We start from the raw sequence: 27737 nt of genomic DNA, 5'->3' as shown, positions 1-27737 counted from the left end.
TGTTTATCCGGCTCATATGGATGAGGCTTTGAGATAGGGCACCGAGATGGGAAACATCAAATGGGGGTTCGGGAGGGAGGGGGGAGGAGGCCGGTTATTTAATACTCTGAGGACACTTTGCCTTTGGAGCTCTCAGGACATCGACCTCTTGAAATTTTCTTTCAGGTGTTTGGTTTTAAGAGGGTCTGCACAGTGTCAGCTGCTAAGCCCCTTCTTCCCTCTGCCACTGCCACAAAGGACTTGTGAATTTTTGTTTCAGATGCTAGACTACATCAACTTCAACACTGGCTCCAGCTCCTGATTAAACTGTTAGCAGGAAAGGGCCAGAAATGCCGAAGCCAGACTCCATTTAAACAGGCCATCTCAGCCACATTGTCTAATGAGTTGATGTCATAGGAAATTACTGGTAACAAACTATATGCACCCAACCAAAGACAGTCATTCCTGGAGAGCATGCATTCTGGGTTAGGCTGTCTTTCCAGGGAAGACTGTGGGAGAGAGAACACAGAGGAACACATTCTCCCCTCCTTTCTGATTTAATAGGTAGTACTAGAAAGAAGATAAAATGTGGCAAAGAGAGAGAAACAGGGGGTGGGAGGGACTTTTCTAATGCCCGAATGCTGATAGTCTGTTATTTAAAAAATATATAATACAAATATAACAGTAATACAAAACAGCCAACTATAATTATAGAAAGTTAAATGGCAAATCATTCGTCAGTCAGTGCTGCTGAAAATCCGTTTACTATAAATGAACTGAGAAAGGGCACTACTGAAAACTACGATACTTCCTTTAAACATGGGTCTGAGTCAGACGGAGATCACACCGCCCCCGGAAAGCAGCTCTCTGATACCTGGGGAGAAGCAATAGCTCGCGATGCTTCTCTTGGAAAATGCTGCTCATGTCCTCATTCCTATTTTTATTTTATGATCACAATTACTAGTAGAGCTATTAATTACTGTAAAATTTGCAGTAAGAAGTTTTGGGGAATATTATGGCTTATCGATAAAGACGTTGAGTCCCAGGCATAGAGGATTTCTGGGCATCAAGTATGACTGTGGAACAATTCACAGTATCATCTGACTCCTCTCCCTCATGTACAGAGAGGGATGGATGAAAGTTCAGTTTACCAGCTAGGCATGCAGAATCCCAACATCTGAAGGAGCTGCCTCCAACCTCTCAGATTGTCAACTGTTTTTTAGGCAGATGCTGCCAGCCTTCACCAGCAAGCACATTTTGTCAGAACTGGTGATTTACACAACCCTTCTATTATGACGGCTTTCTAACTACGGTACCTTCATGCACAAAGAAACCAGGCTGAAGCAAAAGGAATCTCTCCTTAGCCAATTCTGAAAATGAGGTAGGCCGGTGGAGTACAGTACTTCCAAATGCTCTGCCTGCGTGGCATGCAGTAACACTGGACTCTGAATTTCCCAGGCATCTGCCTAGCTGAATAGCAAAGGTAGCCTCAGACTGCTGATCAGAAAGGGTGCTCGGGCTACATTATGTTCAAGATGCAAACCTACAGGCTAGATGCTGCACTGTGGGAGAACTTGTACATGCATATAGACAACGTCGGGCATCACTGTAATTGATGAGGTTACCACAGGCAGGAAAGCCAACGTTAGCTCAGAATGTCTTCAACTTGGTTATTTCCTATGGCCCCACAGATGATCGGGACAAGCCAAGCCAGGTCAGGAATAGCAAACCCCACCTCCTAGCAGCACAAACCTGGCATGCCATTCTTTCCTCAGATTCTGGCGCACGGTGAGCGGGACCAGGATGGCAGAGAGAATTTCACTCCTTTGTTCCGCGGGGAGCCCCTCTCTCTTAACTTCATGAAGCACGGCATTTGTCTAGGAGAAATGATCCCCAAAAGAGAAAGAAAAAGTGAAAAATTAATAATAAAAAAAAAGCCCATAAGCAAATAAGGACAGTAAATCAATGGCTTTTTTATTACAGTTCCCTTGCTAACAAATCAATACGGTAAATGATGGTCAAAAATGGCCAGCATATATTCTGGGTTTAATCAATGTACATGGCACACAGGGCAAACTCCAAAGCACAATCGCCTAAAGAAACGTGTCCAGACGCCCTGTGTTCTCACTCCTATTTTCTTAGCACACCAATGATTTTTTCCCAGGGAATGGCCTACCATGAGCTATTATTAGGAATGATTTTCACTGACTGGTCATTGTGAGTTGTTTATTTTGCTTTAAAAAAAAGAAAAGAAAGAAAAGAAAAGAAGAAAAAAGGCTGTAACTTCCTCTCTGCTCCTGCTACCCAGCAGAGGTGTGCTGCGTGGACCCTCCCGTTTGGATCGTTAGATCCCCATCTGGGTTCGAGGACGGGGTGTGTTTTTAGTCATTCTACTTGCTTGCTGCAAATCAAGTCAGGGCATAAAAATCAGACACGGCAGTCTATCTTGAGAAACATCTTTTTAAGATTTGTGAATATTGCTATTTGTTATTAACTCCCCCAAAACTTTCTTTTGTTTTAAATTATGTGTACCTGTGTGTGTTCCTGTGTAGATATGGACACGTGCGTGCAGGAGATGCTGGATCCCTTGGACCAGGACTTACAGGTTGTTGGGTTGCATGGGTGCCAAGAACAAACTTAGTACCTTCACAAGAACGGTGTCCGTCTACTCTAACTGCGGAACCGTCCCCCGTGTTCATTCACTTTTTAGCCCGTTTCTTTACTTTTGGGGTATGTGTGCCTGTGTGCAAGCATGGGTGCCGCAGCATGCCTGTAGGAACCAAAGAAATTGTGAGAGTTGGTTCTTCTCTATCCTGTGGGTCTCCAGAGCCTGACTCAGGCTGTCAGCTGAGTTTTCGTGCCAACTCCAGCAATGCTATTTTACTTTAAGTCAGTGGTTCTCGGACACCTTTTTGTGAATACTAGTTTACTCAGATATTAAATATGTGTCAAATAGAACATAAGTCACACATATCTAGATAGTTCTAAAGACATGATCAAAATGAACCTGGTTTCCCTTCGAGTTTATTTTAATGAACTGACCAAAGCAAAGGTTAACAGGACTGGAGAGTCCTCTTATGTTTCAGGTGCTCAGCTTAGGCCTTCAGTGTCTGATCTGACACAGGTGATGAGCTGCAGGGCGCCCACGGAGCTGGAGACCCACCTCTTCACTCCACTTGGCCCTTCTACAGCACTTCCTTATTGCCCGCACTACCAGCTTGAGGAGGGGCACAGAGTATCTGTTGTTTCTGTTGCCAACACCCATCCTCTGACTCCTCTGTCCAACAACAGCACCTAGATTCCCAGTAGAGAAGTCCTTTCCCACACTGCTCCTGACCACAGGGCTGCCATGTCCCTATAAGGGCATGAGCCAAGCCACTCTGATTCTTTTATCTGCTATGTCACACTCTTGAGAGGTGACCCATCCAGGACCTTAGCCTCTAGCACTCCTTGTCTTCCGTATGCCCATTTTTTTATGAGCTTCCTGTCAGGTCTTTCTCTGTTCCTCACATCATCTGAGTTGTCCCTGTCTTTTAAAGAGCTTACATCTTTTTTTAACTCATCAAAATCTATTTCTCAAGCTTAGAATGGAATCATCTGGCTGTACAAAACTAAGACAGGAGAAGACTGTCTACTGTGAAAGGTCCCTGCTGGGGTAAGAACCCCTGACTCATGCCTCTAGGATCTAAACATTCACAATCCTGGGAGAGAATACCAGAGTGTACTCAATCAGCTTTCACAGAAGTAATGACTCAGCCCTCCAGGAAGCTGACTTTCTGTAGACAGTCTGCAACCCAAGTCCAGGAGTCCCATTTCCCACTCAGAGCAGACAGGTAACGAGAAGAAGGGAAGCAGGTGACTGGGGAGAACATGTGCTCCGTCACATGACCACCACTGCATTCTGTGAACTGTGCCCTTCATACATGCTGGCTCAAGAGGGGCAAATCAGGAATACAGACAGACAGACAAATGCCCGTTGCTCGGGGGATATTAAATGTGAACACTGCTGGTTCTGTTCAAGTTAGAAACACATTAGCATCCTTTAATATTCTAATTAATAAATACTGTGGGCTAAGCAGAACTAGGCAGCTGCTAGCCTGTGGCTTTTAATCTAGAAGATGTCTAATTTCAGAGTGTCTCACTCACAACAGCTCTGTCTCTTGTCTGGAACATGATACTTCACACAGCTGAAATTGAACATGGCCTCAAAAAGTCATATAGTGCACTAACGTGCGTGTGTACACTTCACCCACACGAAAGACAACAGACACATCCAGTAGGGTCCAGATGTGAGGAAAATAATTTGTAAAGTGTCCTTAGTGTGCCCCGGCCTCTACCATCAACTGTGTCCAGCGGCTTCTGTTCTCCATGCGGTGGGGAGCCTCTCTGAGGGGGAAGAGGAGGGATGTGCAAGCAAGTTCCACAGAAACAGAGGCTACGACTTATCTAACACTGTTTCCCTATTAATCACCTAACCACTTACTATTTATCTAAATAACAGATGAGAAACACAAAAAGTAAGTGCTATGGGCAAAGGTAACAAGAGGTGACTCTTTAGGTATCACAGTTATTCACACGATGACCTCATACACTCAGGGAGTTCACTATGTGCTATGACGGCACTGCGCTGCCAGGAACTAATGACCTTCCACAATAACCCGAGCCTGGACTTTCAGTTTCCTGTGCTTCAGGCATTCTCTCAGGCCCTTGTGAGTTACATACCATCTAACATTTTTCTTTCAATTGGCCCATATTAACAAAAAAGAAAAAAAAAAGGGAAAGAAAGAAAAAAGAAACAGAAAATGCACACAGCACACACTCTAAAGAAAGATGGAGAAACCCATGGTGCTCTTCAAAGATGCGCTGAAGGCAAGTTGTCTACCTGCCTCCCTCTAAGTGTGCCCACTGCTTGCTCAGGCTCTCTCTAAGGGGCTCACTGCTTGCTGGGGCTCCCAGATGGAAGTGTGCTTCTTCTGCATCATGAAAGAAAGTCTGAGAGTGCTGGAGACCTGAAGGCCTCTGACACCATTACACAGACGGACAAGAGGCCAAGGCAATCTCAGTACGCCAGGTGCGGACTCCTTAGTGGCACTGAACTTTGCCCTGGGGATTCCTTGGGCTTCATACCACACTCAAGAGGGAAGGCCAGACAGCAATGGCATAATCACAGAGTATTTCCCATGTTTAGAGGGAAGCCACCGAACAGAATCACGTTTCAGATGTCGAAAGAGCATTCCTTTCACATGATAACTGACCGACAGTTCTCCTGGTAGGACTACCACTCTTCAAGGCTGATTTATCTGGGGGAACATTAGTATTTTCCCATTTGTACCAACATAGAACATTCGTGTACATTCTATTTTATAAAAAGTTACCTACTGCCCAAAATACTCTTTCTCCTCTCACCCAGACAGGGAAGCAAGACACATATTCCTTTACAATAGAGTCCAAGAGGATCCTGTTGTAAAGAATGACCCAAGCATCAGTGTCAGGCATTCAATCCACGGCATCTTCTAATGGCAAGACCCTTCTCTATTTACATACAGAGACATGGACAGGACCTTTCTCTGAGCTCCTGTCAAGACTGTCCAGCACACCTGCCATTCTGATTATTAGTGTTCAGTTTCATCTCAAATTCAGCTCATGTACCATGTACAACTTTGTGCTAGTTCAACAAAAGGATGCCAGAAAGTTCTATCTACTTAAAATTTTTTAAAAGTGTAAAGCTACCTGGCAACCACAATGCATCCCTTTGAACATCCCAAGTGGTAGAAAAGGCTCTCCTTCTAGAGTAGCTTTCACTTTTGCAACTGGCCCTCACTCTTCCTGACCTCTACCCATTAGGGAAGAATGATTGCTCTTCTTTCCTAGGCTCCTCCCCAACCCTTGGCATGACACTCCTTGTCTCCTAGGTGAATCTTCTTCCTGAAACCATCAACTGAGGTCATAACCTTCATTCTCTTGTCTCTTGCTGGCTTTTGCTATAGAAAGAGCTTTAAGGGATTCCAGTAGACTCATGACATCTACATCTACCCTCCACACTAAGTTCTGCCTCATGCAGCCAACAGCTGCCCATCTTCTTAGACATGGCATCTCCAACACAGCATCATAGCCTCCATCTGGCCAACATCTGAACCACCTTTCCTCCCCTCTCTCTTCTCCTCCTCAATCCTACCTGAGGATGAGTGGCACCATTAACAATGCAATGGCCCAAACTCCATCCCCAGGATTATCTAGTAGAGCACAGCCCCTCCTCCCACACACTGACTTCACCTCAGCACTGAAACCTCTCTTTCTCAGATTTATTTACTTTATATATGTGAGTACACTATAGTTGTCTTCCGACACAGCAGAAGAGGGCGTTAGATCGCATTACAGATGGTTGTGAGCCACCATATGATTGCTGGGAATTGAACTCAGGACCTCTGGAAGAGTGGTCAGTGCTCCTAACCATTGAGCCATCTCTCCAGTCCCTACTCCCTCTCAGTTCAGACCTCTCAACTGTACTATACAATGGGCTCCAAACTGTTAACACTCTTACTTGTGTGTGCATTTCTTACTTCGAGAGAACATTTTGGGGGGCTTGGGATGTAGCATGCACAAGTTCCTGGAGTTGCACAGGGGAAGAGGTGGAGAAACAGGAGGAGGGAGGAAAGGGGTCATTTTTCACAGCACAGGTCTGAAAAGTGACTTTCTCTCAGGTAACTCAGCATTGGCCACACAGTGGCCTGAGGTCTGGCTGTATGAAGTCCCGCTGCTTCCATGAAGCATTCAGGGTATTTTTGCTGATGTATGCTTTAGTTGTTAAAGCTCAGAAGATAAAAAAGCAAGCAATAAAAAACAAATATATATTTTTAAAAGCTCAAATTCCTAAGCAATGCAAAGCCAAATCCAAAATAAAACAAAAGCAAACCCGGAATCTAAGTTCTGCTGGCTTTGCCCACTTTATCTCCTGCTGTCTGTCTGCTGTTCCACACAAGCCTGGGAACACCCTGCAAGCACCTGTTCGTGCTACGGGTTCCATCCACTCCCCTGACCCCCATTCCTTCCTGCAGACACATCTTAGATCACACTTCCTCAGTTAAAAAGTCTTATATAAACCACAGACTTGTCTCAAACTCAGTTGATTTGACCACCTCTGAGTATTTCCTAAACCACATCTCAGTCCACCGTGACATCTCTATGCTTCCTCCTCCACGGGGCCAGCTCTTCCAGGAAAGACAGGCTCCATGTTCACTTCCAAGACCCCTGGGGGGGTGCACCATGCAGCAGACTCCTGATGGACGTATCTCAATTGTGAAGCCGAAGGACACGCTGTAGCACAGCTGGTGCGTAAGGAGGTGGACAGGGCTTGGCTGAAGGAGCATTTTACTCAAAGTGCTCCTGGAATGCAGGTAAGAACTTGTAAAACCCACTCTACACCCATATAACTGAGAAAAAGAACTATATGCGCCAAAAGCAACTCTCACTTGGATGGACTGCCTACAATACAGTTTCTCTGTAGCATTATCATATCTAGTCTATGGCCACACTCCGTAATTTTCATCAGAGAAACTTGGAGCCCAGAGATACTCAGGACACCAAGAACCCTAAGAATTCCACAAAGCCTTTAGTTTCTTTTACCTTAAATCTACATGCACAAAAGCAATAAAAAAAAACCCTAAAAAACAAAAAATATAATCTGTATCAGGGCAGAATTAAAGGAGGAAGGAAAGGAGGGAAGGAAGGAGGAAGAGAAACCGAGACTCTAAGGAGCCTTGTATTTTAGGCTTTTTGAAAAGAATTTAATTCTTACTTTATTAAAACAGAACTCAATTTTTGTAACATACAGTCATACTCATAAACTTTTCACATGCCTAATAATGGGTGCGCACACAAACAACACGCTCGAGTGCAGACTTTGGTACATGCACGCTTTCAGAGATGAATCCGAGATGGAAGGAAGCTCCGGCATGTGCTCAATACTAATAATTCAATTTAAGCCGTGGATTCTTTTGGTCTTCTCTTGACATGGAGTAACAGTTCTGACCAACCTAGAATCCTAGAACTTATGCTAACCATCATAAAATCAGAGGACTTGTACTTCTGGGCATGTGACATACAGGCACCTGAACAGCATTTGACAAATGTGTCTGATAATGCCTCTGCTTAGTTTGTTTACATTAGGCATTCTTGCAATTTCCAAATCACCAGACCAGGATGCCAGAGTCTCAAGATTTTCCTACTTCCCAAGCTCCCATCCTTACCACCACCAGAGAAGTAACACTGTCACCACGTGGACAACAGCCCCTCCTGACACTATGCACACATAGCGGTCTTCTGTTAGGATAGTGTTCTGCTCCCCCCAAAGCCCCCCTCACAGATCACAAAGCTGTGCTGTGAGTGATACTGCAGGCTAGGGTTCAACTTGTGAAGAAACTTGGTTTCAGATGTTATCGGCCAGGAAAGCTATGTCCCCACATCAGCACTGTCAAAGACCCGGCCGGCCTCCCCTCTTCAGAAGTCCAGGGGTCCTTTTTTCCTTTCCTCTTTTCTTCCTTCCCCTCCCCCTTTAAGAAAAAAGGCTCTGAGCCCACTGAGATAGCCTGGGTCCCATCAAAGAGAGGTCGGTCTCAGGTCTTCCCTCATTCACTCATTGTCAGCTCAAGATGGCTCTTTTGTGTGGCCTTCGAAGCACAATGCTGAGTGATGCCTTCACATTTTCTACACTGGACGGGCACCACCAAAGATTTCCACTGCTCTTGGATCCACAGCTCAGCAGAACAAATAAACATTCCTCTCAGTCCAGTTGCCTTTATCTCCCTCTCTGGGAGCAGGAGATTTTGGGGGTGCCAATGTTTACACAATGTTAAAACTTTCTTTCCCCTGTTTCCTGAATTTGAGAAAACACATCCTGGATGACCTCGGGTAAGAGATAACACCAAGTCACTGCTGGGTGCCAGCTCTACTGCACTATTGCAGGCAGCTGTCTTAGGTCCCCTTCCCTCTCCTCAGAGTCTGTTTACAAGGTGAGGGGGGGAAGGAGGGGGGAGAGAGGGAGGGAGAGAGAGGGAGGGAGGGAGGCTGTTTTGGGGAAGGGAAGAGCTCAGAGACAGAAGAAGTCTTAAAGAGGCTTCAACAAAGCAGCTTTTTATTCCACCCATAGGCACACTTGCTCCAGTGTGGCTCAAAGACCTGCTTCATTTGAACGGAGACCTCACTAAATGTGCCCATCGAAATGTTCTCTAAGGTGGCTGTGGGCTTGAGAGCTGGGAAGCTGAGGAGACCAGAGAAAAACATCTGAGGAGAAAGAGCTGTGGAGAAATGACTCTAATGAATTCCCTCATTTCCAAAGGGGTTTAGGTGTTGGCAAAGACTCCCTAAGGCTGCTGTAAATACCCAGTGTTATAGTCCATGTAAAGTGGTCAGCACAATATGGCACAATGACAAGGTGCTTAACCAATGTTAGGAACTGTCATCTATAAAAAGATTTGGGAAAAATGACACAGAAGAGTGGACATGGGGACTGATTTAGAAAAAAAAAAAAGTTAAACTCTTATGATTGAAAACGGTGGCTTGTTTTCTTCCACCGTGCACACAATGTCTGTCACTGCTTGTCCTCCTAGTAAAGAAATCATTGCACCCCACCTGCTCCCTGCCCAGCATGGCCCAGGATCTCAGTGTAGCCCTGGGCTCAATGGCCGGCATACTCAAGCTCTGGAGGGGCCCTTGTGGGTGATGGTCTTTGTCTGCGTCACCTGGGACAGCAGGGCAGTGTTTGCAAGCAGGACTTCAGAGCTTCTGTTGCAGCCATGTGTTTCAGATGGTGGTGAAAGAAAGTCTGTGCTTTTGGGTATTTCTTGTTTCCTCCTTTAGGAAAGAGAAAAGGTGGAAGGAGGAAGGAAGGGAGGACGGGGAGAAATGTGAAGTGGAGGGAGAAGAGGAGGAAAGGGAGGTAGTGGAGGAAGGAAAGAAAAGAGAACACAGAAGGGGCAAAGTGAGAATGAGGAAGGAGAAATGCCTTGTTGGTAGAAGTCAGCTGCTTGGGCCATGGCACCAGCAGCCCCCACGCTCCCATTCCATGCCCCCCCCTCCCACTTCTCCCCCTCCCCGGCACAGGTACAACTCGGTGTGGACTTCAGTGCTTAGAGGAGCTCTTGGCCGATTTGGTCCATGATTAATTGCTAAAGACATGGTTGGCCATATGGAACAGAGAAAAGCATCAAGTAATTCATACTTGTGTGTGCGATCACTCGGCCCTGTATTTTAATGCACAGGAAAGAGCTAGTACAGCGCAGCCCTCCTGTCTTGCCCCTGACAGCCCATTAAGAAACCTCAGAGCACCTAGTCAAAGTTTCACTGCTGGCTTCTCAATAGCAGCCTAATAGCACAGAGGCCAGGCTTTCCAGCGAGCCTTAAATCTTTCACATACAGAACATTAACTACAGCCACTGAAACAACGGCTTCTTATGATGGAATGGGGTTTGATTTCTAGGCTCTGCATACTGACTGACTGACTGGTTTTGTTTTGTTTTGTTTTTTTAAACCTTTATGGAGTTTACGAAACCATTGTTCTCCCCCCCCCCCCTTTTATTCCTGTTTTCTAAGCAGCCTAAAAGATTTGCCTGTGTCAGGAGCCTGCTCTTTATCACTGCTAGTACCATCTACCTAATAAAGTTGATTCATAGCGAGGTGAAAGACACAGCTTAATTATTCTCACCAAGCAGCCCGGAGCCACTGAGAACAAGAGCAAACTGCAGCTCCCCAGGAGGAGGGCGCCCCAGATACACTTTCATGACTCTCCCTCTTTTCCATCACTCTGAGATGCGACCACTCAGCAAGGGAGTGAATACTAACACTGCCCTGTTCTGCCCTAACAGATACACTGCGCCACTCAGGGAAGCTGGTGCCGCCCAGGAGCAGCTCTACCCCGGCGTTAACCGGCTCCACACTACAGCCTGTGTGCACATTCCCACAACCTTTTCTTCCAGCGGCTTTCGAGGGAGACTGTTAAAATGATGGTGCTGCTTCTGTCAGCACTGACACGTGTTGGTACTGATGACTTTGTTGACACTTTCTGCTAGAAAATATTTACATGGCATCTCTGTCTTTTTAATGCTGTAATTATCCCCCCACCCGCCCCGGAAGACACCATAGACTGGACTGCCTATTCATTAGCAGGGCTGTAATCTCCTCCACTGCCAGAATGAGCTCCCAACCTGGTCAGAGCTTTAAACCTAAGGAGACTGCTGCCTCTCTGCAGCTTCTCTTTGCTGGAATATGCTGGTGCTTTCTGGAGCAAGCAGCTTAACTAGTAAACAAGGCCAGGAAGAACAAGAAGAGCCACCAGTATGGAAACAGAGTAAAGAATATAGCCAGAAAAAAAAAATTATACATACCAAGATGTCTTCACAGAAACAAGTAGTCTCACTCGCTATTATAGAACCATTTTGTTTCATTGAATTTTATTATATTCTATAAAGGATAATGATAATTTTATTCTCTGTTGGTCAACTTTCACCTGGCCTCTTAGGGGTAAAAATCGACCATAAGACATTTAATGGTGCAATGAGCAGCACTGCCGATTCATAAATCTCAGTGCACTGGAACTGCAACAGTATCCCTGATATATTACAAATACAAGTGTTACATCTAATCCATGGAAATAAACCCACCAGAGCCGCAGAACTCTCGGTATGGAAAGCAAAGAGGTTAATGGACAGCACAGAACACCAGCGATCTGGGTGAGCAAGGCATGCCTGTGGTTTCCCATCACGAATACTGGAACGGTAGCTGACTTCTCTCCAGTTACTGTGGAGGTGACTGGCCTGGCCATTTATCTCTTTCACAGAAAGCTATTCACGCTATAAACGAAAGCAAGAAGCCCCCAACCTCACTGTGACACACATGCCCCTCATCTCCAGCCTCTACCTGTGAGAATCTTGCTACACCAATCTGCTCACAGCCTGACTGAGGGTGAAGCAGTGGTTGGTGACAACAAGCACTAAGGAGGGGGACGAGGACTACATCCGGTAAAGGCTGAGCGTCAGCCGCTCCCTGGGCATGTGAAAGTTACCCAAGCGCTCCATCAGGTCGGCTCCCGCCTTACTGTGAAACATCAGGAGCACAAAGACTGAAGTGGTCTGTCACGCACACTGGATTATATGAAGTGTAAAACATTGGGGGAGAGAGGAGGAGGAGGAGACTTTTGAAAGGGAATGGGAAAAAGAAATCACACTTGCAAGAGGATCCAGCTGACAGCTCAGTCCCTAACAAGTAAGACAAGTGAATATGTTCAGATGCTCTGTGAATGCAGGCAGAGCGCGGGCCCTTTGTCTGCAGCCCTACAGTGTGTCCTTAACCCAACTGCTGCCCGCACCACTGAACATATGTTTTCTACACAAGAGCAGAAGCAGAAAAGGCTCTTTGTTATAATTCACTCTTTGTATCTATCCACCCCTCCCCCTTCCACTCACCCATTCTCTCTGTGACATCCAAGCCAAAGCCCCAGTGGAAACTTTAACGGTTTGGGACAGGGAAGACAGAGGCCTTCTTGCTGCCCCCCGGCTTGGGAGAACTGGCCTCACAGTGACACTTTGGGCAAGACCCACAGTTACCAAGTGTATCCTTCCACCAGGCCAAGGGCATGTCACCCCAGTTACGTCATTTAATGTAGCTCTTACTATGTGAGGGCAATCTCTGTGTTAAATGTGAAAGCGGCGGCACAGAGACGATAGGAAATTACTCCACAAAGTTACGGAAGAGTTCGGTTTTAGAGACTTCAGTTCAAAGTGCTTATGGGATATTCAGCAGACAGAGGTTTTAGAAAATCACACATGGACACCCCCAATATACATACATACGCACTTACACACACATACACAGAAAGACAGACACACAGACACACACGCACACATGTGACTCTGCACTAGAAATGTCACTGCATCTGACCATCTTAGTGTTCAAACACCAGCAAAACTGGCTAGGGGGTTACTCAACACAAGGCTGCAGAAGAAATGATGCTGGTGGTGATGCTTCGGACCTCCCTGCACTGGGACTTCAGTATGGGGAAGAGCAAGAGCCCCATGGGGCAGCTGCCTTATGGTGACCAGCCGGCCACAGGCAAGTCTTTTCTCCGGCCTTAGTCTGTCCACCTGAAAATGTGAGTAGTCTTACCTCAGGAATCCGAGAGGACTGCTGTGTTAGCTATGGCTTTCCCCCAAACTCTGCTGCTGAGATCTAGAGAAACAAAGCATGCTGGCCAATAACAGCTATTACAACAGACACCTTTTCTGAGGTACTCACTGGTCTTGTTACCCTGACCAAATGCCTTACTAAAAGCAGCGTTAAGGAGATAAGATTTATTTTGTCTTGCTGTCTCAGGAGGCACAGTCTATTATGGTGGGGACGTCAGGGTGGCAGACACTTGTAGAGAGCCGTTTGTGCCACACCCAAACATGGCGCCGGCTTCCCGCCGAGAACTCAGCAAACAGAGCTGTTGCCCAGCCAGGAGACTTAATGCGCATGCGCCACATACGTCATAGCCGGCTCTTGGGGCATACTATTGAGTTACTGGAGGGCGCACCAATCAGGTAGCGACACGAGTCTCCTGGGCATATATAGCAGTGCATTTCTCCCCCACGTGAGGGGGAGAGGAAGATAGTGGAGAGATTGCGGGAGACCCCACGTGGAGGGATGGCGGAGAGATACCACGTGGAGAGAAACCCGATAGGAGAGATTTCGGGAGATCCCACATGGAGAGAGACTCGGTAAAAGAGATTGCGGGAGATCCCGTGTGGACAGAGACTGGACAGAGAGATTGCTCGTGGAAAGAGACTGCGCGTGAGAGGTCGCCTAGACAGTAGAACCCGGTAGGGAGTCCCCGGCTCAGAGAGAAGTTTCCTGCTCAAGAAGCCCCCTGCTCAAAATGCTGTACAATAAAGGTTATCCGCAGAAGAATCTGTTTGGTTGTTGCACGCCTGTTCCTACCGGCGGGAAGCGTGGGCGCGTGACAGACACTAACCTAGCTGGTCATACTGCATTCACCATCAGGAAGCAGAGACAGGCTCAGCTGGCCTCACTTTGTTTCTTCTTATTCAGGTGGGACTGCAGCTCCTGGGCTGACAGTATACTCAGAATCAAGGTGTCTTCCCTACTCACGTAGCCCTCCGTCACCCACAGGTGAGTCTCCCAGGTGACTCCAAGTCCAGTCAGGTGGGTAGTGAAGATGAACCCACATTTTCGGTTGCTCCTCTGTGCCTCCTGTTCTATATTCATGGCGCATGTGCACTAGATGATCCAGGATCTCCCAGTGTGAGTGCCAAGCAGTAGGAACCTGGCTCATTCTGCATGTGTGTAAGTGTTAGTAGTTTTAGTAGGGAAAGAGCTACACACGCAGGGTGAAGGATGAGGAAGGATTACATAAGGTGCTTAACTAAGCTTTCAGGAAAGCATTTACAAAGTATAGCAATGCTCTACTAGCGTGACCTTGTTCTCTAGCATAAGGTTAGCAGCACCATTTAACACTAATCAGCTAAGTTCTATTCTTCCCATTTTATCTATGACAGTACAAACTAAAACACGTACCTACAAGAACAAAACTATGGCTTACATACATCACCATAAAAATCTAGCCTCAACTATTTTTGTTATTAGTAAAGCTTTACCCACCTATACCCAGCAATGTCTACGGAAGCCCAGAGGTGCTTCACTCACTGAACAGAGGCTGTGCAGGGACAGCCAGGCACACACTCTCATACAGGTTTGTGATACAACTCTTTGCTGCTGCTTTCATTTTTGACAAGGTCTCAGCGGTCTGTTCTGGTGCTGAGTGTAGACATGTGCCACCATGTCCAGTTAACTGTGTGACAAAATTCTCTAGTAGGGATTCAGTACCTGTTAGTTGGCAGTTTACACAGATGTTATTAAAGTGTTACTAGTCGGCATGCAAAGAAGAGCACATTACACACAGCAGCCAGGTAAGTATCCTTAGAAGGTTGATAACTATTAGTTACCAAACATTCACCAACTGCCACAGCATTTTTCAGATTCCCAATTTAAATCCTTAGACAATGTGGTAAAATAATTCATCAGAAACTTTTACTTTATCATAATTTATAGATAAGAAACCAAGACATGATGGAGCCAGCAAAAGCAGTTGAGGCACAGGCTTAAGGATCTGAATTTAGAGTTCCTTCTCCAGACCCCATATAAAAGTGGAAGAAACAGACTCCACAAAGTTGTATTCTAATGTTTGCACGCTCATTCTGCTCATACATGTACCAATATACATCATCCATGGTACACAATCCTCTTCCGCTTCCTCATCCTCATAAATGGCAAGAAAACAAAAGTGTCATGTAACTCACCTCAAATGGCAAAGCTAGGCAGGCCTGAAACACAACATAGCATCCGATTAAGTCCTCCCAACAGTTCGTGTAGGTCATTCTGTAAGTAGCTATACCCGGGCTCAGAGCATTGATACTGTCCAAGAGCCAGTGCAGGAGTGGAGGTGGTGACCAAGAATGTGATGAAGGAAGCTAGCCTCTCGTAAGTGCTCAGTCTCAGGGACAACCTGTGCTAACAGGAGTAAACGCTGTCTCCCTGGCTATTGGGACTCTTACATGGGCATGAGCAGAGAGGGTCTGACTGAAAAACACTGTCTAGTTCTCTTTCCTTTTGTTATGAGAAAACACCTTGACAAAAGCAACTTGCGGGAGACAGGGTTCTGTGGCCCAAAGTTTCATCTGACAATATTGTACTGCAGGCAGTCAGGAGAGGAACTTGAAGTGGCTGGTCCCATTACATCGAGGGCAGAAATGACTTCACTCACACTTGCAATGGTGCTGCCCACAGTCAGGGTGGGTTCTCCTCCTTCTACTAACCCAGTTAGAAAACTCCATCACAGGAATGTCCCCATGCCAACCCTCACTGAGGGCCTTTTCCCCGGAGATCCCACACTGTGCCAAGCTGGCTTTAAAAGTAACCATGACAAGCACCATTTCTTACCAGAGAGAGGTAAGAGCCTCGGGTCTATAAACAACTACTCTAGATTGCTACTCGAAAGGCTAAAAGCGATAAAAAATAATTGAGGGCTTTTCATCTTTTTTTTTTTTACACTTTAAAATGTTGTGCATGAAGGACACACAAATCTCACAAGAATCGCTAACTTCTGGATGCTGTGGTTATATGAATGGTTATAGTTTAAGGTATTCTTGAGCTACATTTTGAAACCAAGATGGGCTGGGGATGTAGCTCAGTAGAAAGGTGTGTTTCCCTGGCATGTGCAAAGCCCAGTGTTCTAAGTGTTCATGGGCACACTTACACACACACACTTACACACACACACTTACACACACACACTTACACACACACTTACACACACACTTACACACACACACTTACACACACACACACACACACACACACACACACACACACACACACACCTTCCTTTTGGCAGCTGTAGTTCTACCCATAAGTTTAGCATCATCAGCCACAGCCCTCACTGGACCAAACATGTAGCCCAAGCATCAAATATGCAGCTTCCTTCCAGAAGGAAAGGGTTTCCAGTGTTCGCACGGCACTGTGTGGGAGCATCTGTCACTTATTAGGATTTGTGTCTGAAGTTTGGGAGAACAAGATTTTTCAGCTCCCGACATCTCACAAACGTATACAGGAAACTATAGTTACCCTGCATTCATTTTAGTCTACCATCCCAGCTGTGATCTGGAATCAAAGCAACAATCAGGGGTGGCTGGGAACACAGAAGAGCTGAGCACATAGATGGATACTGGCCTTCATCACAAGCAGCAACAGGAACTGTGTGGGAGCCTGCCTTTGCCCTTTGAGTCATCTTTTAATGCCTAAGAGTGTCCTGAGGTCTAGAGTTAGAAACTACATTCCATTTGATTTTAGGAAAAGCAAAAACCTTTTAATTACTCCAAACCAGATTGTTAATCCCCTTTAAGAGCTGCACCCTCTGGTAAAGCACCTGGATATAAACAGACAACGGTGGCAAGGACTTTAACTCCGGCTTTGGGGAACTCCTGTGGTTTGCACAAACCTTTGAGAGAGAGCAAGGACAAAAGTCACATTTCTGCCTGGATTTATACACTGGAAGCGCCCCTGCTGCTGGCCTGCATTTCCACTGCACTCTGACTTGCCACACTGAGACCAGTTTCATGCTTTGATAGGCAGATATTATTGGCTCATCTTTAGGAGATAATTGCCTCTCCTGTCTTGTTTAGTGGCAATACAATCCGTACCCAAAGATGAAGCCAGTTTACAGAGAGGCATCAGTGGGTGCAGCCCTTTTGTGCTAAACTGGTGTCTATGAGACTGAAGAGAAACAGTTTAAATTTGGGGTCTGGACAATGTGTATTCTAAAAGGATTAGAAAAATGGGCAACAACTGAACCTCCTCCTCCCTCCGGTGTTCGAGTCCACCACCTGCTGTGGTATTTTTGTTTCAGTAACAAAGAGGCCTTCAAGTTTGAGGCTCATATTTAATGTTTGCAGAGCTGGCCCCTCGAGAGTTTTAGTTAACTCTTCAGGAGCAGAAAAAGAAATATTTCTTGCCGACAAACAAACACACCAAACTCCTTTCCTGGCTGGCCTCCACAAATCAATATGTGGTCTCTGTGGGCACATGTGCGTCTGCCCAGAGACTGGAGGACACTCTATTTATATTTAATAAAGTATTATCAGTCAATAAGAGCTGCGTGACATTAGCGATTTCATGGCCCACTACAGTAACAGGTGCTGTGGTAAACAGGGGTGTAAAGTGTTAAGGAGAAAGGGGATCACTTTAGAGGCATTAAGCAGCTTTAAACACTGACAGCAGAAAGGGGAAATTTTTAAGCAATTTGGTTGGGTCAGCAAAAAGTAACAGAGGTCAAAGGAACAAAATGGTACCCAAAAATTCTGCCCATTGATAAATGATCCTACTGTTTTGTGGTTGGATGCACAAGGCAAAGGCTAAACAAGTGTTGTGTGGAAACAGAAATATGCTCCCTTTGTGGCTCTTTTACAATAAGTTACTTCAGCCTGGTGAACGCTTCGGCCCCCATTCTCCCTGTCGCTGTGGCTGGGGTATACATTAGCGAAAACAAAAGGGGCCATTTTCATTGTAACCATGCAGAAGGGTTAAGCATTTGACCTTCAGTATGGTGTGCTTGTGCTCAGTGGAAAGGCTCTTGACAATATAGACAAGAATTACTGCTGTTAGAGAAAGGAGACACAATTAAAGACAATCTCAGACGCTTGTTGTACAGCTGTTCAAGTTTCGGCTCTGTCTGACCTCTAAGGACGCTACGTGTTCAAGGGAGACGATTCAAGATATTTTAGTGAGTCCCTCACCATTCACCATTGCCAGCTTTCCACTCGGAAGACCTATCTTTAAGCACAAAGCACTTTCCTAATGAGATTTTATGTCACGGCGTTTCTCCTCAACACCTCTTGCTTTTCCAATCTGTCTTCCCCTTGAATCTGACTATCCCAAGGCAAAAGGCTGGATCCAAGGGTATCCTGGCAAAAGGCAGGGTGCCTTACCTTTAGAAACTTTTTTTTTATTTTTGTTTTGTTTTTGTCTGAAAAGCAAAATGCTATCATAACTTATTTTCCAGAAAAAAGATATTACAGAAGAACAGTTTTATTTTGTTCTACAACAATTTATCAAAAAGGCAGTTTTCTTTGTTGTCCCTTATTTCCAGTTTACAGATCAAAGTATTGAGACAGCCTCCATTGTAGTTGGAAATGGGAAAAGAAAGAAAAAAAAATATGGGAGTCTATTTCTCTGAGATATCACAGAAAACAGAAACTCTGAGGTAAAAGGTTAAGTAAGTCCTTTGTCCACACCGAGGGAAACACCAATGTTTCTGATCTTCAGGAAGTCAGCAAAACATTCTAAATTTCTTCCTCAAATAAGAGAGGCCCTGGGAAGTGGCTGTGGGAAGGTGCTGTCTCCTCTCTTCAGGACAATGCTGACACGAAGCACTGAGGCTGGCCCACAAGGGGTTTGCAGGGCCAGTGCAGGGAGCAGGCTCTGGATTGGAGGGGGCTATGCTTCCTGCTTTAGGGGAAGAAAGTTGCTTTGGAGTGAAGCATGGCCGGTAGTCAGACCAAGTGCAGTAACGAGCAGGGCATAGGCAAGTTGTGCTTGTCAAATACACTTTCATCTCCAGTCACCGGGTTTTGATGCTGTCCCTAGCAGAAAAGATATATGGTTCCCAAGATCTGTCTACAACTTTTCTAGCAGCAATAGTTCTGTGCTCCAGGGTTTCCTTCTGAGATCAGGGTCTGTTATCGCTGTTATATCCCTGATATTCAGTGAGTCTGACTATAAGAGCCTCATGAGAGACAAGGATATTTTCCTGACCTCTGACTCATCAAATCCACCAAACTTTTATTTATCAAATCAAGTTTGTCTTTCAGGGCCCAAAGCTGGTAGAGATGGACCAGACGGCAGAGTACTCGCTGTCACTGTGACAAAGCAGGAACGGCTCTTTTAAGGAGTCAGCCCCGAAGGGAGATGACTGAGATTGGCTAAAGATGGCCTTACTAATCTCGGTGGCAGTTTAAAAAGCTCACATTCAGATTAAATGAAAAGAAGTAGTAGGAGACAGAAAAGAAAGACAAAGACACCTTTGCGCATAAGTCCAAGGCAACTGGCCACTCAACCATCCTAAATCACAGGGGACAGAAATCCTTTACAAGCACTTGAGTTAAGTTCACTGGAGGCAAGAACCACAACTACTGGTAGTTCACCTAGACTTCTTCTCTGAAGCTGCCTCCTCTTCCTATAACTGCAGATGAGTCCTGTCTCTAAGGATGATGGGTGAGACTTAAAATATGGTTGCAGATTTTGACAGCGTTCCAGCGCTACTTCAGAGATCTCGGTAGCTGGGATCACAGAATGGATCTCTCCATGAGAACACACTGCCAACTAATGAGCCCGGGGAAGCTCAGTCCTACCATCAACATTCTGTGAGTCTAATGAATCTCAGGATGACTCATGTCAGGGCACACAGAGGTCATTCCCTCTTGCTACAACAAGAGGCTAGCCAAGAAATAAATACCTTACACTGCTTCTAAATGAACACGGTTAACAAAAAAGTAGACCCCCACGTCTAGGAATAGACAGCAAACGCCTCAGGTAATAAGCTAAGGGAAGATGCTCCCTTTTCACGGAAGAATGTCAAGGCACCTGTAAGTATTAATCTAAAGCCACAGCACCTACCAGGGAGAGGAAGAGACAGATAGGCCCCGAGCCTGCACATTAGCAGGGGCTGAAGCATGACCCAGGCATCCTGGCTTCTGAGTGCACAGCCATGGGAGAGAGATCACTCCTTGAGGCTGCCCCAGGATGCACATAACTGAAAGTGAGGCTTTACTCTAAATTGCAACAATCTGCTCTTTCTCCTAGTACCCCCAGCAACACTGTAATAACACCCAACATTTCCCTCTGCTTTTCTACCCTAGATATACACTTGTGGAAAAAAATGAAGGTAGGCTTTGTCCCTTTGGGGCCCAGTTTCTTCCATGCAATTTGCAACAAAACGCACCTTGGATTTTAAGAGAGCTATCCTGTAGTTACGATATTGATTTTTCATTTTACTCCACAAATACTACCACAACTTTATAACTGATATACAGCATCAACAGTTTCCTTGGCCTTAGAGACCAAATTAATCACAAAATCAACAATCTGTTTTTATGCCACAGAGTTCAATGTTCATTTTCAACATAAATTGCCAAGCCACACAGCCAGAGCCTGGTGCAATTTTGGAGATGCATTGCTAAATTGCCTCCCATTTGTGATTTAATACAACAATGGTTTTGCAAATTAAAATGTTTAAAGCTCTAGGTCAGACTCTATTTTAGTCGGCTATGGGTAACTGCAAGTCCCCAGGCTTCTCTCTGCAGGAACACACTGGGGATAAAATGGCCTTCATGACAGGGACCTCAGAGTGACCTATAAACATCAATGGTAAGATATCTGGTCTGAGAAGCACCCCCCCCCCCCCCAGCAGAGCACAGAATCCTATTGAGGGTCATCATCTCTCCATCTTATCTTCTGACACTCACATGCTGACCACAGCAGTGGGCTCGTCCTTACTCGTCTTAGGGTTTAACAGTTAACACCTGACTCTACCATTGCTGAGGCTGCCAGTCAAGCCATAACACCAGCCTTTTATGCAACATCCACCTCCCATTCTTCACCTCACTGAGTGGCTATTTTTCCCCTCCCTTCCTTTCCTTTCCCTCCCCTCCCCTTCTCTCTCTACCTCTCCCGTTATCACAGCTTCAGAGTAGGCGACACCTATGTGCTTGCTGCTTTCATGAGCTAACATGAAAGAACCTGCTTGGTACATAGTAGGTGATCATGCATCTCTACTATAGACATTGGTCAAATCCCCAAGTGTACACTGGCTCTGATGGTCCCAGCGGGTTCTGGACCACTATCTCTGGTTCTTGTAGACACTCTGCTGGCTGGCTATACTCACGCTTATATCCCTGAACTTCTTTCTGGTCTGAGTTCTTCAGTGTGGCAAATAGAATAACCTTCTATCCAACCCATGATTAAGACAAGATGTTTTATAAAGCTGTCTTTTCCTCATCTCTCAAGGCGACGAGACAACTGATAATGAAGCTCCTTTTAACTATAAAATACAAAACGGAACCCCCCTATGTTGGGTTCTTTTCCTTACTGCCTTCGTTATCCGACATGGAAAATTTTGCAATAGGTCTTCATGTCCAGTCTCTCCTTTCTGCAGCGTATCCACTATGTTGTCACCAGTTTATTCTGACTCCCAACCCCCACCAACTGTCCCTAAAACAAACCCCAAACTTCTAAGCACGTCATTCATGACTGGTTCTCCTATTCTAGGTGGCTGCCACCCGCTCTCCCTTTCTCCTCCGGGTAAGTACCAGATATATGCTCTTTTCCCCCACACCCTCCTGCCTCCTGTTTTATCTGAAAAAGAGCTCTGCAAATCTTGGTTCCTTAGAGTCACTGAGGCACAACACAGAGGCAAGCACCTCTTCTATGGAGTCTTCAAAGTTTTCTCTGCCTGACATGTGCTCCCTAGCACAATCTCATTGTCACTGTGTTGGACCATGCATTTGACATGCTACTCGCCATGTCTCATTTGTGCACACGCCTGTTTGCTTAATGCACACATACTCCACAATGAGCTGCTTTCTCTGATGCTTGACACATTAAACTTAAATAATTTTCAATGCCTGCCTGTTGGTTTGAACTGGGGCTGGATCTGGACTTTGTGTCCACCTAGTAGATACCAGCTGAACTGGAACTACAATTTATCATAAGCCTTACCGACCTCTAAAAGAGAATGAGACAGTGAAGGGCTGAGGTAGGCACCTAGGGCTTCCAGAGAAAGTCAGAGGGATACGTTATCTTAACTTCTGCTCATACAGAGGAAAGAAAAAACACTCCTATGGGCTCGAACGGTTCCCACATTTCTCCCTCATGCACAAGACATGTTTATAAACACAGGAGGTTATAATAAAACTCACGTGAGAGACAAAACTCAACATTGGCAAGTGTTTACATTCTAATCAGGACAACGAGTCACTTCTCGCTGAGGGATTCCAACTCCGTCAGCATGAAGATTGCTGTACTTGTGCCAAGGGCTCTTCTCTGTGCCAAAAAGCATCCCAGTCTTTCCAAGCTAAAGGGCAAGGCTGAGCACCCCCAAAAGAGTAATAAAAAAGCTTCCAAGGACTGCTTCTAGCCCAGTGAGCACACGCCCACGTGTTAAAGAGCTCTATGTGTTAAAGCATACTGCTCCTTCATCTTTTGACTCCCAACCTAGGCGGACAGGGCTGGGTGAGAGTAGAAGGCTGCAGACCTTTCTGAGGGCCTGAGTTCCTGAAGTTCCTGACGTCTGGGAGGAAAGGGAAAATGCAACATCCCCAGAGTCCTGGCAGGAGCACAGGAGGGCACATGGCCGACGGGCTGCCTGTGCTCACCCCACAAGCACACTGAAGCCCACACAATGGCTTTGCTGCAAGGTTCCCCGGAAGGCTGAACACTGTGGCCATGTTGCTCACAAAGAAGCCTATATGGCTTCAGGGCCAGGTCTTTGTGGAGCAGGTGAACAGGGGTGGGTATCACTGTGAACCTGATGGCTGCTGTCTCGATGAAGATAACAGTACCCAGCGAACACTCTGCAACCTGCCCAGTTCCAACAAACGGGTGGAATCTGTCATGGAAACCATATGGTGCTTCTCCTAGTCGCTGGTATGGATCAACAATTCCCAATTCTCTGTCAAAGAGCAATTAGTGAGATGCATAAATCATTTGCCCAATATCACATCTGCTGTTCTCATGCCTCTGGAAGCACTGGATCTTCATGGAAGGTACCCAAGGCCTCCAGAGTAAACCCTGAGCTGCCGAGGCTGCCTTTCCTGAGGACGGCAGTGGAATTAGGAGAGCGATGTGATCGAATCAGAAGGTCACGGGAGGCACACCCGAACAGTGAGGGCCTGCCTTGGTAGGAGAACAATTTCCAGGAAAAGGAAAGAGACAGAGAAAGCATTAAGCAGGATGGGTTGGCGTAGGGTGGGGCGCTGTGCTCCCAATGACTGGGAGTGGACTGCAGGGCAGACTCCCCAGAGTACAGACTCCCCAGGTCGGAAGAGAGCACAGGAAGCTGGAGCTGAATCGGCTGTGGAACCCACCGAGGAGTCTATGCAGGAGGCATGGCCCAGGTTAGCTGCTGCGTGAGGAGTTTCTGAAGCTCACAGGCAGGCACCGCCCTACCCAAGGGCAGGAGGATGGCTCTGGACAGGCAAGCAGTAGAGCAGCAGAAAAACGCAAGAAAAGACCAAGGTGCATAGAGACCGTTCTAGATGCTTCCACGTCGGTCATGCACAGGGCTGAGGAGCAGTGCATTTCCTGAATGAGACTAGTTTGAGTAGAACTGCCAGCCATGGGCTGGTTTTGGAACTTTTCATGTGACCTGCATTTACCGCCCCACCTCCTGTATACAATCTTTCCATAGGAAACAATTCCATTCTCTGCCTTCCCCTATCTCTGCCAGCACCCCCACACCCCCTCCCCCACACCCTCTCCCCTACATGTTATTTTAAGATTCACTCAGAAGTCCCCACTGACTGTGAAGCTCTCTGGCATCCTACTGACCCAGTGTCCTTCTCCATTCTTTAAGCTGTGACTGCATTAACATTAACCTCAACTACATGTAAGACTTAGGAATACAGCTTTTCCTCCAGTGACTATTCCAGTGTACTCCAGCCACCGTGGAATTAAAGGAAAACACCGGACTGGACGCATTTGTGCTGGGTTAGAGTGAGAGGACCTTCCTGTTCATTTGCTAACTGGCTCACTTATTCCTTTGTTCAATCAAATCTGCAGCTTGACAAAGCAACATCAGCCATGACCTGGACCAGGTACATTGCTGTCTCTTGGGCCGGTGTCCGTGTAAGATTTTGGAAAAAATTTCCTGGGGGGATTCAAATATACAGCCAAGATTAAGAACCCAAGTAGCTGGGGACAAACTACCACATATTCTTAGTATTCTTCTCACTAATGCAGAAAAATAATATTGCAGGACAGGTTGAAATTATTTTAGCAATCCAAGGTTTTTAACTCAGGGAATTCGGGCAGTCAGAGTAGATCAAGACGTAGGAATGGGGGATAATCAATAAAGATCACTCAGGCCAACCAACAGACCCTGCACCTAGTTCCACTGGGTACTCTTTTAATTTTTTTAAATTTATGTATTTATTAATGTATTCATTTATCACTTATTTATTTCTGTGTGGTGTTGAAGGGAGTGGGTCCTTGAAGCATGTTCTTGGCAATTTTGTCATTCCCGGGCTCTTCGCTCTCAGCCTTCCCGCTGCCAGGAGGGATGCAGCCTCCTCTGCCGAGCACTCCTGCAGCCATGTTCTTTCTTGCCTTGGGCCCAAAGCACTGGACTTTGCCAACCTCAGAACGAGACCCTTAGCCAAATAAACCTTCCTCCTTCATTTAAACAGACTCCTCTCCAGTCATGCTTCACCGCAATGGCACATCTTACTAACATCATGGTCCTGAGGCTCTGCAGTTATCTGAATGCCCCGTCTCCTGGAAACAACTTCTGCCTAGGACCTAGGAACCATGTTTGCAGCAAAAGCTGCACTTTTGTAGCAAACCAGGAAAAGGCCAAGAACAGAGAACAAATCAGCATTTAAATAGTCCCAATGAAGGCTGACAGGAGAGGAAGATAACAGCAAACAGGATGCCAAGAAGGTTCATCATATCAGAAAGTGACAAGTGAAACTCAGACCTGAACAGAGTCCAAGAGGAACGCTACTTTAAACAGAAAATCAGGACACAGGCATGTTTCCTCCCATCACCTTCCATCAGTGAAAAGCAAATGCCACGATCAAGGACTTGCAGGGCCAAGGGCAAAAATGGCCCTACCTACCTAATGGGCTCAAGTTGGCCACCATAGCATTTCCCAATGTTCCTAGCTGCATTCTCCATGCTGACTGACCCAGCTGATTCAGCAACAGAGCAGAGGGAGCTCTTTCTGACACTTACCAGTCAGCATGCATGATGGCTCCCCATGAGAATCTTGAGATCTACCCTGGTTCTTTGATCATGGTAATGGAAGTACTGTGTGGCTGAAGTCATTATAGCAAGAAAGCAGGAACCTCTGCCTAACTGTAAACCTTAGATCTGTCACCCATTAAGTATGTGACCTGGCAAGTCACTCAACAGTCTGAGCCCCAGTTTCTTCATTAGAAAAGCAGAAATGAGAAAAATGCTAACGAGACACCATTTTTTACCAATTATATTGGCAAAAAGTCAAAAGGCATGATAATTTTCTGTACTGGTGTGGAAAACTGGCACTTGCTACATAAACTCTACAACACACACACACACACACATACACACAACTACAAACTCTATAGAGGGCCATATGACCTCCTCCTTTCTTATATCTTTTGCCGTGTCTCTTTGGGAGACAGTCCCTGTAGCCGTCTCTAGACTCACAATCTTATGAACTCTACCCCATGACTTCTGGGATTCCAGGCCTGTGCCACTACATGCAGCTGACCATCAGCCTTAAAATTTAAAATGCACATCTTCCCCTGCTGTGTGGATGAGAATGTGATGAGCTAGCCTTCTACACTTGCTGCATGGTTTCCTTGACTGGTGCTAGGTCTCCCTGCAGCAGTGGACTTTACCTTCTGGAAGACTAAGACGACACAAGCCTCTTCCTAAGCTGCTCTGGTCTAAGTGTTTCATCTCAGCAAAAGAAAAGTAACTAATCTAGACGCTGTAACTGAAATTGCGGCGTGGCTTAATTTGTGCTTTTGAATTATTATGTGGAGGACTTTGGGATTTCAAGTTGGAAAGGTCTTCGAATGCTTCAAGCAGAGCTTGACTGGTTGTTCTAGTAGAGGCATGGAAGACAGAGATGGTGGGGAAACACATGCATTGGATACAATTTGGCTAGCGGTCACTATCATATTTTGGCAAAGAACACGGTTTCATTTTGCCTATGTCCTGAGAACTTGTGTGATGTTCATTAAATTGCAATAAACTGGAGGTTAGAGCGATGGCTCAGCAGTTAAGAGCATTGGGTGGTCTTCCGAAGGCCCTAGGTTGATTTCCTATCACCTACATGATAGCTAGCAATAGTCTGTAACTATTGTAAATAGTGCAGTTTCAGAGTACTCTATATTTTCTTCTGGCCTTTACAACAAGCATACATGTAGCACACAGATACATATGCAGGCAAAACACCTAAAAACATAAAATAATTTTGAACTACCTAACATTAGTTTAAAAAAAAAAAAAGACTAGTTATTTTGGTGGAGGAAACTTCAAGACTGTATAATACCAAGTAAGTAGAATAGTTATTACTGGGGGCTGGAGAGATGGCTCAGCAGTTAAGAGCACTGACTGCTCTTCCAGACTTCAAGAAGTCCTGAGTCAATTCCCAGAAACCACATAGTGGCTCACAACCATCTGTAATGGGATCTGATGCCCTCTTCTGGTGTGTCTGAAGACAGTGACAATGTAATCATATACATAAAATAAATATATAATTCTTTTAAAAAAAGAATAGCTAATACTGATTACTTTGTGCAGGTCTACTGTGGAAAAGGACAGATAGGGTAGAAAGAAAATACACTGTGGACAGGAAAAGACCATGATGAAGTTCAAATCAGGTCACATGCTGAAAAGGACTATTGCTGTTAAAAATTAGTGCCATTACAGGTAGGCCTCTGGTACTGCAGGGAACAGTAATAAAGGAAACAACAAGACCTTGCCCAAGGAAACCTTCAACCCGTGAAGGCTGAATGCCTAAGGGGCTGCTTGCTTTTAGAAATAAGTCTAGGCAAGCTTCTCACCATGTTCAGCACATACCAGCTGTTGCAACTTTGGGTCCATACCAAGTTGGTAATCAAACCTAGAAGTGTCATATATAGTGTGCTGGTTTTGGAGATAGTAAAACTGCAAGACTGAGGGATGCCATGGTTCTTCCTCGGTGGCGCTAGAGAGCCACTGAGGCAACATGTTGCAGGGTCAGAGTCCCCACAAGGAGACCATGTGTTAAAGCTCTGAACTGAAGCCTGAGTTGCAATACAGACCCAGTCAAAGTCATGAGACAGTTGCCAAGGAGGGCTGTTGTCATGGTTTGCATATGCTTAGCCCAGGGAGTGACACTATTAGAAGGTGTGGCCTTGTTGGAGGAAGTGTGTCACTCTGGGGGTGGGCTTGAAGACAGTTCTCCT

The 27737-nt window shown here is 45.8% G+C and overlaps 1 protein-coding gene across 1 annotated transcript in view; it reads right to left on the bottom strand.

The window, feature by feature from the left end:
- The window catches only part of FTO (FTO alpha-ketoglutarate dependent dioxygenase), a 327644-nt gene that overhangs the window by 136023 nt on the left and 163884 nt on the right, over positions 1-27737 (bottom strand). The window contains exon 8 of the mRNA XM_080937058.1: positions 1732-1856. Within this exon, the coding sequence (XP_080793184.1) occupies positions 1732-1856 (125 nt within the window). The remainder of the gene's footprint in view (positions 1-1731; positions 1857-27737) is intronic.

This window comes from Micromys minutus (genome assembly GCF_963924665.1).
Source record: "Micromys minutus genome assembly, chromosome: 24".
NCBI classification, from domain to species: Eukaryota; Metazoa; Chordata; class Mammalia; order Rodentia; family Muridae; genus Micromys; species Micromys minutus.
The sequence above is the reverse complement of the archived record's forward strand: the minus strand, read 5'-3'. Positions and strand labels throughout refer to the sequence as shown.